General features: G+C 46.5%; 1 protein-coding gene and 1 long non-coding RNA gene across 3 annotated transcripts; one reads left to right on the top strand and one right to left on the bottom strand.

Moving 5' to 3' along the window:
• Window positions 1-522: 522 nt before the first annotated feature.
• Window positions 523-7,347, bottom strand: LOC135245565 (serine/threonine-protein kinase pim-3-like). Of its 2 annotated transcripts, none has more exons than XM_064318682.1 (6): window positions 7,182-7,347; window positions 4,434-4,543; window positions 4,259-4,309; window positions 3,744-4,107; window positions 2,345-2,521; window positions 523-2,215 (listed from the first exon to the last, which is right to left on the bottom strand). In XM_064318682.1, exons 1-6 carry the CDS (start codon window positions 7,195-7,197, stop codon window positions 2,028-2,030), a joined length of 906 nt encoding a protein of 301 aa, XP_064174752.1. In that variant the 5' UTR covers window positions 7,198-7,347; the 3' UTR covers window positions 523-2,027. The 2 variants fall into 2 exon arrangements, with proteins under 2 accessions (XP_064174752.1, XP_064174751.1); XM_064318681.1 differs by lacking the exon at window positions 7,182-7,347 and adding an exon at window positions 4,863-5,475.
• On the top strand, window positions 6,525-12,913 carry LOC135245567 (uncharacterized). Its single transcript, XR_010327303.1, has 2 exons — window positions 6,525-6,601; window positions 12,571-12,913. It is a non-coding gene; the product is annotated as an uncharacterized LOC135245567 (long non-coding RNA).
• Window positions 12,914-13,155: the final 242 nt, after the last annotated feature.

Here is a 13,155-nt window from a genome sequence, read left to right as displayed (position 1 = left end):
AATATGATTAAGTTCTTTTCATCCAATTAAACAGATGCTAGCACCATTTTTTTTTTGATGTGTATTTCTCAAAGCGGGGTTTTCCTGACCTTAGCTGGAAAGAAACCAAGAGTTTGAAAGAACGTTCACTTTCATCTTTTGTTTTACGGAAATAATACACAATTGTTCTTCATGAAGGATCACCCTGCCCCCAATTTATTCTGTTGTGGTTCAGAAAACACGACCGTTGTTATTTCCTCTTTGTCAAACATAGTTCCAGAGATGGATCAGTGATTATCATAAAGGTCACTAAATGTAGTAAGTCTCCTTTCATGTTCTATCTGTAAGCAAGGAAGAAAAGATCTGGAAAATTAGCCTTACCATACAATTATTTGGGCATTTAAATAGAGCACCCAGTCAAAGTCGAGTGTGTGATCCTATCTCTAAAATGTGAAAGGCCAGTCCTGTTAACCTTATATGAAAGCAGCTGCTTGTGGTTACATCATTGAATGCCCATAGTACAATCAGACTGGACACCAGACATTATGAACAAAATGATTTAATTGAAATTTCTGTATAAAAATAGGATCTCCATAATTGTAATTCACACTACTAAACTGAAAAAAAGACATCTCCAACATTGGGCCACAATGCATCAGTAACAGGTAAAGTTCTTCCCAAATTAAATCTCGCTCTCCGGAATTCAACAAAAGGAGATCGTACTGGTTCAGTAACTTAACCGTTTATCCAAACAACATTGCTTGATTTTTTTTTTTTTTAGATGCAACTATCCCAGACTCTGCAAAGGATAACGAAACTTTCAAACTCTTAACTGTTTTTTTTTTTTTTTTTTTTTTTAAACAATCAATGTAAACCTGAACTTTCATACAAAACAACAGCTTTTGTACATTTTCAAAGTTAACAGGTCAAATTAAATGGTTTCCCCCTTTCAGGAATGCAACCAAAAGGCCATATAAAAGAGGAGTGATCTTGGGAATTTCTTTTCTCGTTTGAGCAGAGACAAAAAATAAATAAATAAATAACCACAAAAGTGTGGAATGTCTACATAATACAAATAAATATACTGGGGGGGGGAGGGGAATGAGCAGAAATATATTATACAATATTTGTATTAAAAAAAACAAAATAAACGAAACATAACTGAGTCTATGAATATTGCATTGATCGTGCATTTTCACAGCCCAAGCCAGGAGAAGCCTGGACAAGAGACACATCGTGAGAAGAATAAAATGGGGGAAAGGGGAGGAAAAAAGCAAAATAAAAGCGCGGGACTCCTGGGGCACAAACACCCCTACGTTAAGATACAGGGGCAGGGCCGTCTTCAGTACACATTCAGATAAAGTACAAAAAGGTATACACGTACAACATTAAAATTAAATAAATAAAGGGTCCCATTTGAAAAGCCAGTTCAGACTGAAGTGAGTGAGCAGCAAAATAAGAGGCAGTGAGGGTGTGTTTCAAGTACTCCACAAACTGTATGACCCTGCCCTGCCCCCCTCCCCTCCAATAATCCCACTTCGGGCTTGTAAATTTGCATATGGAGGGGAGAGACCCCTCCCCCGCTCCATAGTGTGCAAATTACAAACACTAATATCTGGCAAAAAAAAAAAAAAAGAGACAAAATCCCACAAAAGCAGCTTTCAAAAAGGCACTCAAAACGAAAACCGGACAAAATTACAAACGCAAATAAAAGTTGTCCGCGCTCTATAAGAGCAGCCAGCATGTCTGGATGGAAGGGTCTCTAGACTCTTAGACCATCTGTGTAACAAATTAAAAAACAAAAATTAAATACAAAATGAACAAATGCTGGCTAAGACCACCCAAACACTACTGTTCCCCATGAGGAAACGAAAGTACAAAAACAATAAAAGGACTTATTTGAGAGGGAGAGGGGGGGGACATTCTGTTTCAAAAAACTGAAAAATAGAGGGGGGAGGGTACATGTGACAGGAAGGTGAATGTCCTAGCAGCCCAGTGTGAACGTGAGGACCGTGAGCCCCGCCCACCACCCCGACAGGGTGGGGGTCTCAGAGGCTCTCCTTGCTGGAGCTGGTGCTGGATGCGCCGGCGTCGATGGCGCGCAGCCGGATGGCGTCGCGGTCGTCCGTCTTGGCGGTGGCGCTCGAGTGCATCCACGGGTGGTCGAAGACCTGCTCCAGCGTGGGCCGGTCCGAAGGCCGCTGGGACAGGCACCACTTGATCAGCTTCTGGCACTCTGAGGAGGAGGGACAGACAGAGAGAGCGGGGGTTATGCTACGTCCACAACGCTACGTCGCAGAACACGGCGGCCAGGGGGGGAGGGGGGGTGGGGGGGGCGGCCCCACGTTTTTTTGGGGATGCGCACCTGCAGAGACGCTCCCCCGGAAGCAGAGGCTCCCGCGCAGGATCTCCTCGTCCTGCTCGAAGGGGATGTCCCCGCAGACCATGTCGAACAGCAGCACGCCGAGCGACCACACTGTTGCCGAGCGCCCGTGGTATCTATGGTAGCGGATCCACTCCGGAGGACTGTACACTCTCGTGCCTGCACGCAAGATCAAATGTGGAAAGGAGGGGGAAAAACGAACAAACAGACATTAGTCGTGATGCTACGGTGTTACAGTGCTGCATTACCGCCATAGTCCCCTACACAATGCTTTTAAGCGCGGAAAACCTCGTTCTCTGAAGCCTGATGAGGTTTCGCACTCTTTTGTTATTGGACATTTTTGTAACAGAGCCGTTTTTGGCCCAGGATCAGACCAGACTCCCGCATCCCCCCCCGACATAACCCTGGTCAGCGGATTATGAAAAACAGCCAGCGAACCAAAAATAAAGTCCAGGAAGAACCAGGAAGGGCAAAACGTACTTCGCTGCTGAGTTTCAACGGCTATTTTAGGGCGCCAGACTGAAAACTCACTTTCAGTCCTTATATGAGAATAACCTTTAAACCCGCTCCTCTGTTTAAACAAAGCCCAGTCTCTTCCCCCAGCCAGAGGGAAATAAAAGCTGCGTGACACCCCCCCCCCCAGCCCCGCCCCGCCCCTTCTCCAAGGGCACGAGTATCTTGGATACCAAACAAAAACACGAATCTGTGACGTGCGCATCACGTGGACTGCGTGCTCAGGTTTCACAACAAACAGATGTGAAGTGTCAGCTGAGTATTTCCACAGTACTAAAATGGATGCGGGGGGAAGGTGCTTGCGTAGCATGATCTGCATATATGCGAGACTCATATGACAATCTAAAAACACACTTGCGAACAACGTTTTACTATCTAACCCAGTAAAACACGTATTTTCATACTGAACCCATTCGGCTATTTTCCCCCAACATAAGCCCATAGGGCACGTAAAGTCCTAGCACATTTTGTATTCCGTACAAACGTTCGCAACGGAAGGGTTAAATTATACGGAACAACATTTAAGGTCATCGCGAAGATGTTGCTGCATCACAGTTCTGGGGATACCTCAGAGGAGCGGAACATCCATATCGCTGAGCCACCATATTTGGCGATTCAAACTTAACCATCCTTATCCATCACTACCAATGCACTTCGATACTGTCCTAAAAATAGTGCAACGTTTGCAGTTGCTAATAGCCAGGTGTCTAGTTTAAAAAAACTTGGAAGAAAAGCACAGGATTTTAATGCATTTTAACTAACGCCAAGCATTCGCCAATTTCCCTGTTTCTACTGCACTCGCTGTATAATCTGCGATTTCTCGGTATATGATTTACGCAATGAAACGAAAATCCAGCAGTGCGCGTACCGTCGAAATCTGTATACACGGTGTCCTTGAGAATCGCCCCCGAACCAAAGTCAATGAGCTTGAGGTCTCCGCTGCGTAGGTCCACTAGGAGGTTTTCGTCCTTGATATCTCTGTGGACCACTCCGCAGCTGTAGCAGTGCCGGACGGCTTCCAGGACCTGTCGGAAGAACCCCCGCGCCGTCTCTTCGTCCAACGCGCCCTTCTCGGTGATGAAGTCAAACAAATCCTTGACCAGCTCGGGCCTCTCCATGACGAGGAGCCAGCCGTCTGGCCTCTCGTACCAATCCAGGAGCTTTATCACGCCTCGAAACGTGGAACCCACTTTCTTCATCAACAGGATCTCCAAAGGAACCATAGCGCCATTCTAGGGGAAAAACCCATATTGCGTTCATTAGCCACATATGATCGAAACGGACAAGCTAACTAACAAATGCACTTAAAATGGTATCTGTAGCTAGGTTACATTAACGTTACATAAAAACGGCGTAAAATGGTAAATTCGTCTCTTTACTTACAATCGTGCCCCACTCGTTCACCCTCTCCTTGGCCACATGTTTAATGGCGACCTGAAAGAAACAGAATAAAATAAATAGAGGAAAATGTCCAGCTATTCAAAATGCATTTTTTGTGGCATAGCGCCCACGTGCTCAGATCATCACTGTATTCGAAATAAAGAGAGGGGTCCCTTACCGGCAACCCGTCCGAAATGCGACTACCGGCGTACACAATTCCAAATCCACCACTGCCCAATACGGATCCAAACTGATAAACCTTGTCAAATGGCTCCTTCTCCACTTTTACTGTAAATAAAAAAACCCCCGCAAGATTAGAACAAGATACATAACACAGTTTTAATCAAGACCCCTGGCTAGCAAGCATCAAAATGGCTTCAGGTTTTTAAGGTCAAGTCACGGAATAAGACCGTGCACTGGCACACTGATCTTCGGCGGTCCATGCAAAGATGCATCGCAAATTAGGGGAATTCAGTTGCTCATTCGATCTATTGGGTGAGATTAAATGCTGCTGCATACTGTTTAGCGTTACACTGTACATCGTACAGTCGGTCAGTAGTTCGCTAAGTGTAATGTCTTGTTAACTTTTATGGAAAACCCTCCATACCTGGCTGAAGCTGTATTTTCACCGGCAAGTGATCCATAGTCGTCGGGCTGTAAATATGGGAAAATGAGCCGAACAGCATATTAAGACGTATTCAAAACAACGAAAAGTCCAATGATCGGTAGTTTATGATCCAAATCCGGGGAAAGGAAAAGGGTTCAGATAAATGAGCTCGCTGCCTGCTAGCAAGCTGATTGGGTCAATCCAGTGCGCTAAATCCACCGCAAGTCTGGCACGAACGTTGATATAGTTACTGTAGATCCAGGTCCAAAAAGAAAAAAAAATCCGTAAAAATATTTCCCAGTACCAAGTATAGGAACTGCACAAACAAATTCTGTCCAAAATAATCCTGATTTAAAAAACAGGACGTTTGCAAATTAACATTAAAATAAAGCAGAAGCTAAACTAACAATCAGTTTACAGTATGGTAGATACATGCGCAACCCCGTTCTCGGTTGTCTGGGCTTTCGCTCGTGAGGTCGCCCCTACTTAACGGCAATATTTTGACGCGTGGAGGGGTGGATATATTCCTCCGCCTTGCCAACTAGGTATAACCTTTACCAGAACTTTACTGAAAATGCATATACGGTCGACAAGGATTATCGAGGATTAGGCGTTTTAAATCCACATGAATGGTAGATACGTTTTTATAAAATATTAGTATGTTAATATGTCAATAAAATTACGCGCACTACTTTAACATAGTACTAGACGCGCAAGGATTTCTTGTCTGAGGGCTTTGCATTGCGTTTCATTAGCGAAATAGAACACGATTTGCATAGGCATTGCGATTCAGACCAATCAAACAGCGACTCTAGATACCGTAGCTTCTTTCCAGACCAACTGGGAAACAGTTATTAGCATAGGATGGGAGGATTTGAGGGCACGTGGCGGGAATTCCGAGACGCGCCTTTTCCCTCCCCGCCTTTCTTCTGCAGTCCTCTGCAGATGTGTGCCTCCCGAAGCACCGCATGGGAAATTGGAGCGAGGGTGCTGAAACGCGGCAAAATGGATTAAAGAGATATTTTAAGACACTGGCTTATTCCCCCGTTTGAGTAATCTCTATATGTTAGCATTAGTTCTTCTGTGCATTAGACCTTGTCTATGAAACGAGAAATGGCTTTATAAAAAGACATTACTAAATTTAAAGGCCACCTAAGGTAAACGGTCTAGACTTTTGTCAAGGAATGACAAAGAGCTAGCTATCCCTCTGCTACAGGGGGAAGGCTGCCGAAAAAACGTTTACCGTTACTCTTATTGGTAAAAAAAAAAAAATTATCATCAACTTTTAAACTGAAAAGCCAGCCAGTGGTGCTGCATAATTCTAACAACAAGATGTGGGAATTTCTGACACATTAACACACAACACAATCGTGACAATCGATATTATCCCGTTTAAAACTACAATAATCCATGTACATTATTGCACTGTTCTGTAAATTTGTATTGCTCTTTCACACATGCAGATTCCGTTATAAATATGTGCTTTAACAAGGGTTTACACTCTAACTTCTGTGGGCTATATTCAGTCACTTAAATTAGCATCTTCTTACCAGCCCTCTGAAGACTTATGCATAACTTGCACCAGAACAGTTATGTCCATCTTCCATAAAAAATATTGACTTATAATATGACTTTTTTCTGACAATCAGTAACTCACCCAGGCGACTACCAACATTAAATTGTCAGCAGCTGTTGCCAACTTCCGGTGTTTGGCGTTCGGCGTTCATTTCGCACTGCAGGTAGTATCTTAAGTTTTTGTTACAGGCTTCATTATAACTACTAAAAACTACAGTGGTACTGTCTTACATTAATTGTATTTCATATAACGTTTGCTATCAATTTCCATGACATTCGTTTATTAAGTTATTACATAAACCTAAGAACTACGTCAGCCACAGACTGCTCAGAATCCGGTTTACTTTCTTCGGAATGCTGATTGGCTTGCCATTGGACTTTATTTGTAAACTTAAAATTAAGTTTCGTATCCCATCAACTAGACGTATCTAAGTTGTATTTGTAGTTTTTCCTGGATAGTTTGTAATGCTAATTTAACTGGAGCGTAATAGTTAGCTTGGACAAGCTATAGGATAATTAAGTAGCTCGGTAAATGAGCAAGCTAGCAAACATTCCGGAAATGTAAAAAATACTTTGTTGCCAAGCAAAACAAAGGCTGTATTTCCAACGCTATATAGCCAAAAGCGGTAAAAGCAGGTTGCAGTGATATATTTGTGGACGTTAAGTTCTTTTTTTCTTTTGCAGTTTGGTTATATGCCCGTACTCACGCACACATGGATACTGGGCCTACAGACGCACACATACACAAGTATACGTCCATATACGCCCCAGTCTTCTGGTCGTCCCTTTCCCGCTAGGTCTGTCAGAGATGTGTGAGGCCGCTGGGTTCCACTGGCCCACCCGTATTTCTGTTGTATATGGCTACGTTGAGGTCAGCAGGCTTCCAGTGATAAGGTGCCAGGTGGAACCATTATCAACACACAAGACGCTTGTGATTCCTGGTAGTGCAGTACACCAACATGCTGGTTAGCACCTGGAACACGAGTGTTCCTCTCACATAGCAAAGGCCAAGGCATTTTTCAACGCAGTGTTCAAAGGGTACAGGCATGTTTTATTCATAAAGCCTGTTATAGTAGAGTTAAAGGGAATGTCCTGTTTGAATGTTAATCAGAACTTCTGCACCAAGAGCAGCAATTTTGCTAAATAAATGACATGACGGAATGTTTGGTGTTCCAATTTGCATGGAGGGGGAACACACTGTGTCTCCTGAAAATACTTCTGTGCTTGTTAGTTGAAAGCAAGCAAGGTGTGTGTAGTACAGACAAATAATGGCATCATTGAATGGGCCTAACAAAGTGTTCCACAGCTTGTTGACTTTGTGGAAGTATTGATTTTTATTGCTTTTCAATGGAAAATGTTTGCAGATACGCACAAAAATGGAAACTTACTGAATGCGCATTGAAAGCTGCCCACATGCATTTCTTGCTAAATCTTGCTGTGCATTTTTTTTTTTTTACCCACCCACAAGTTTGAAATGACCTTGGGTTCCAATTCGGAAAGTTTAATCTTTTAGTGCAGTGTCAGCCAACACGTGTGCGATAGGGTAAAAGGACAGAAAGTACAAGATCAAAGGGGACCTTATCGCAACTGTATAGCTGCATTCTATAAATGCTTTAGTAGATATGGGGATCTTGTAAAACAGAAAACTTGAGGGTGTCATTCAGAGATTGTGTAGGCACTGGTTGGTGAACTTGCTGGTCACGTGACCTGGATCTGTCTTGTGATTGCCTGCGTCTGCCTGTCTGTTTTGTGTGGCTCACGTGGCAGGCAAGGACCTCTGGTCTTGCGTCCCGCTGTGTGTACGTTTGCCTGTTTGTGGGCGTGGCTTTAGAGTAGGTGCTGGGTGCTGTACGGGGGGGGGGGCGGTCCAATCACATGTGCGTCTTCCATGCATGTCCAAGATGGTATAAAGAACACCAGATCTTCAGCCGCCTGTCCTGTTCCCTGACTGTACCTGTTCATTCTGAAGTGAATGGGGATTTCTCTCACTTGTATTAGATTATGGTGTACAAGGCTGGAAATGTGCCTAAGTTGATTCTCTCAGTAAAAAACAAAAAAAAAAAAAACCTGGGATAGGATTTTGGTTGAAAGTGCTGAAGATTTTAATCTCCCCCATAAGCACAGTGTCCTTGGTGCATCGAGGGAGGGGGAGGGGGGAGAGGAAGAAAATTTTCCAGTTAAAAATCATGTGTCGAGTGAATTAGTAACTAATTGGATTTACGGTACATGTTAAGTGTGAAGTAAAGGTCATATAAATGTGACTCCAGGTATTCCTCGGTTGCAGAGAAATGCAGATCAGCAGGGAGTGGGAACGGAGGGCAAAGTTCGGTACTTGACCTCGCTATCTGGAGGAGAGTTATGTACATGAGATAACGGGTAATTCTGAAACGGGGGCCTACATTCAGGAACGATCTGCACTCAATGGGCCTCGTTCACAAAACTTTCCACAGAAATTATTCATACTTTTTTTCTTAAAAATGTTCCTATGAAAAACCAACATGGGATTTATGACGCGTGTGCAGTCCTTGGTTTTTGTGCGTATCCCAGGTGTATGAGACAACGAACGCTGGCTGGTTTGTAAATCTTATGCGCAGTCCTGTTCATTCGATTAGCATCATCAGATTTGTCGGACACTGTCAGACATATCTCATAAGACACAGAGGACCGGGTTTGTCTGAAGCACGCGCATCAAAAGCCTTTGTGCTCTGTCACAGCTGATAGCAGGAGAACAGGACAGCCAGTTTGGGGGAGGGGGGTGACACCATGGAACCTGTGCAGCTTTGGTTCGGTGTGGGCTTTTCCGGCTGGCACTTCAGAGGGATTCCGCACGTCTGCTTTTCATTCCGTAGTTAGAGCGCGAGCGGCAGTCGGCGCGGTTCCCGTTGTTCTGCTCGGACGAGGAGTCGCGCGCCGAGCCTGCTCCGGTCGCCTGTGGCATTCCCGACGTTCCCGTTGCTCCGATTCCCGCTTCGTCTTTGAGCTCGCGCAGTATGATGAGAGCTGAGCTGAGCTATATCTGTAATTTACGGTCTGTTTTGGGATACCGGAAACCAAGCAAAGCGCTGAGTGGTGGTGTGTCACCACAATAGTGGCAGGGACTGCCAACTTAACCTCTGGCTTTGGTTCCATTTTCTGTTACTAGGCCGGACCTCACAGAGAAGGGTGTTACTGCAGTAGCACAGGACTTAAAGGTCATCTGTAGAGGAAATAAAATAAGTAAACTTTGACTGAATTCAAAATGACGTGCGTGCCCTGCGATAGATTGGCGGTATGGGTGTATTCCTGCCTCTCACCCAATGCACACTGGGATAGGCTCCAGCAACCCCGCCCAGGATAAGCGGGTATAGATAATAGTTGGATGGATGGATGAATTTTAAATGTAAAGCAACTTGGGGCCGAAAATAAAATTTTTTTTCTTAAATCAACCCCAGAGAAAAGTGACCCCCCCCCCACGGTGGGGTCTGTTTGGGGGCGAGCAGCGTCTCCCTGGGTAACGGGTTTGGGCCTGGCTCCCAGGGCTCTGTTCCAATTACCGTCTGGAAAAGACGTTGCGTAACGGCAGGGATATCCCATAATCCACCTGCCCCGCGCGAGCGCTCGTCGGGTCTGACTCTTCTTCCGTCGCACGGGTCGTCGGTCACCTCCTGACGGACAGCTTCCCGCCGTGCGTCACGAACAGGCCGGGCGGGCGGGCGGGCGGGCGGTCGGCCGGCCGTCTGTGTCACGCGTGCTGTGGATGACGCTGCTGGCGCCGAGCGGACGCGATGTGCCCTCGCATCCGGGCGGTATTAATCATCATCAAAAAGCTGTTCATTGATGTGATGGTAATGTGCATTTAAAACATGGGGGGGGGGAATGGCTGACTGAATTATCCCGAATAAAATATTCAAGATGCAGGCGTGTATTTTCCTCCTGGTAAAGATTTTTTCACAAAAAAAAAAAAAAAAAGTTTACTGAAGTGTTCAAAGAAGATAGTATGAACCCTTTGAAGAGTGGATTTTTTGGAATGTTTGTCAAAATTCTTACACCTTAAATGGTTAAATATAGCCTACTTGTTTGATTCTTGTCGCAACCAGGGTCGAGCAAGGCTAAAGTATGTATGAGGGCACGTTGTCTAAATATATTGCATAAAGAAAGACTTTACAAAAAGTTTTTCTGCACGCACTTTCCCTTCTGGAGCTATGCAGAGGCAGTGCCCAAATACCTGTGTGCTACCCGTGTGCTACCCGTGTGCTACCTGTAATGCTGTCTTCTCACAGAGCTATGCTGGAGGCTTTAAGGCGCACTGTAGCAATGCAGGCCTGTTGATAGCGTGGCTAACCGCTAGCTGTAACACCTATGTGAGCGTCTGCTGGCTGTGACACCATACCCATCCCCCATCCCCCGTCCCCATTTTAGGTGAACCGCACCACCCCAGCGCATAGTGAGTGGGTATCAATGTGGATAGGGGGCATTATGCCCTCACCCCAGCAGACTTCAAGTGTTGCCCCAGATTATGCTGAAACTCGTGTGATGCAGGCTACCTTATTTACAGCACCGATCGACCATCACACAATGTCCCGAAATGACTATTGTATGACTGGTGTTTTCAGTAAACTGAGTGAGGAGGAGCGCACAGAACATGCCCGAGGCCACTTGTTACACAAAATAAATTCTTTGTCACGGGGCGGTGGAGAGGGGGGGGTGGCGGGGGCGGGGGGGGCGGTGGTTTAATTGCCTCCCGCCTGGAACGCCACCAACGAAATCCTTGCAATGCCAAAGGTGTGGGATTTCGAAACGCTGCCGCCATCGTTCGGTACGGAGCGAACGGGCTTCTTCGCCCGCGCTGGCGTGGGGCGGGGCTTAACGAAGGGGACGCGGTAATTGCGCGCGGCTGCGAGGTTCGGAACCCCTGTGCGTGCTGGGCTGGCGTTTCCGTGAGTCGCTACGCGTGATGCGCTAACGTTACGTGATGAAATGCGATGTTATGCAATGCAACGCAACGCAGCCCTTTGCCTGAGCGCCGCCGTGCTAAATTCAGATAACGGTTATCATCATTCTCAACGAGAAATGGACGCAAACACAAGTGCCTCCTTTCTGTGGTTTAACCCTTTGAGGAGCAGGTTTTTTTGAATGTTCTTTTTTTCCCCCCAGGGTTCTAGAACTCCATTGTGACATCAGCGTTTAGAATGTTCAGTTAAGAACATTCTGATTGCACGTTTGCGATCTCACACCTTGCAGTGTTAATCATTAAGGAGCACAGAGACTAAAGATGACCCACCTTTCTGCCCTGCATCCATCCTCAGTGTGTTCAGTTCTTGCCCAGCTGTGCAAGCAGGTTGGCTAATGGGTGAATTTGAAAGCTTTTGGGAGGCTCAACAAAAGGGTGTCGCCCAAGCTAATGAGTAATGCTAAGCCGTCCACACTTTATTGACATAGTAGGTGTATGTTTGTGTTGGGATGTCTCTGAAGTTGTTTTGTGTTTGTGTGTCAGGGTCCAAAGGGGCGTGTCTGAGTGTGCGTGTGTGTACGTGTGTGTACGTGTGTGTGCTTTGTGGGTTGTGAAGCTGCATTGTGAGTTTGAGTATTTGATCATGGATGAAGGGTATGTCCTTGTGCAAATGTAAGAATATATTATAAAGGTAGAGGGGACTAACCAGCATCAGTTGTCCCCCTCCATTACCGGCACACTGGCGGCCTTTTTGATTCAGTGAAGTGCTTTTACTGAACCCGAGACATCGCGGGATACCGCCAAGTCTGCGCCGTCGGCCAGCTGGGCCCGCGACCCCCCCGTCTCATCTGGCCCGGGGGGGGAGCCGGGTTGGAACTGAACTGGCCCGGCCCCGAGGTGGCGGTCAGGTTACCGCCGGATTAGCCCCTTGCAGAAAGGAGACCTGCGCAGGCTAGCGGTTAGCACGGGGGAGCGACGCCACTCTGGGGTCATCCTAGCGCTCCTGTCTTTACCGGGAGGCTCGTGTTGTGTTAAGTAGTTGCGGTCTCAGGGGTGGGGGTACTAGAGCACCCCCCCCCCCCTCCATTGTCTGCAGGCCTCCCGCACTGCGGGGGCTTACCTGGCGAGTCCAAATTCGGGGCAGGAAGTAAAGCATGATGGGAACACCACGCTGAAGCAGTGAATCCTCTGCTTGTTTTACAGGCCGGCTGCCTCTCCTGCCCGCTGCGGGACCGCCGGCAGACGCCGCCGACCGGCCGACGCTGGAGGTTCCGGGAGAGAGGGGAGGACCCACGCTGCTCCGCCCACGCAGACCCTCCCCAACCGGGTCAGACCGGTTCAGCTCACCGCCACTCGCTCGGGGGTTAGACAGACGGACGGACGGACGGACAGACAGACATACGAGATGTCCGTGGCGGTGGGAGAGGGTTTCCGACCTAGATGCTGCCAGTTTTCGGGTCAAATCATTGCATTTACACAGTAGATCACTGATTCAACATTATCACTCACTCAATGCCATCATGTTGGAATAACTCAGTACATCAGATTCATTAAGTATAACATTATATCTTGGTCATTTGGATGAGGGATGAAACATAGGCGCCTAATATTTAGTTGTAAAGAACGCAACAGTTCTCAATTTCCATTTTACCTGGCTGTGGTTAAAGGGAGCCGCGGTATAATGGTGCCATCAGGAAACGCCCCCCCCCTCTGTGTGTGATCTTGGAAACGCGGTTTCCCGTTTCCCCAAATCAAACGGCTCTCTCCTCCGCTGCCTTTGCGCTGCGG

Source organism: Anguilla rostrata, chromosome 19, assembly GCF_018555375.3.
Source record: "Anguilla rostrata isolate EN2019 chromosome 19, ASM1855537v3, whole genome shotgun sequence".
NCBI classification, from domain to species: domain Eukaryota; kingdom Metazoa; phylum Chordata; class Actinopteri; order Anguilliformes; family Anguillidae; genus Anguilla; species Anguilla rostrata.
This window is presented reverse-complemented; position numbering and strand designations above follow the sequence as displayed.

Excerpts from the sequence above, each read along its gene's own strand:
- LOC135245565 (XM_064318681.1), bottom strand. The coding sequence starts at position 4,941 with ATGCTGTTCGGCTCATTTTCCCATATTTACAGCCCGACGACTATGGAT. Across the intron at positions 4,108-4,258 it reads TGAACGAGTGGGGCACGATT|AATGGCGCTATGGTTCCTTT; the intron begins GTAAGTAAAGAG and ends TTTTTCCCCTAG. Across the intron at positions 2,522-3,743 it reads CGTGTATACAGATTTCGACG|GCACGAGAGTGTACAGTCCT; the intron begins GTACGCGCACTG and ends TCTTGCGTGCAG.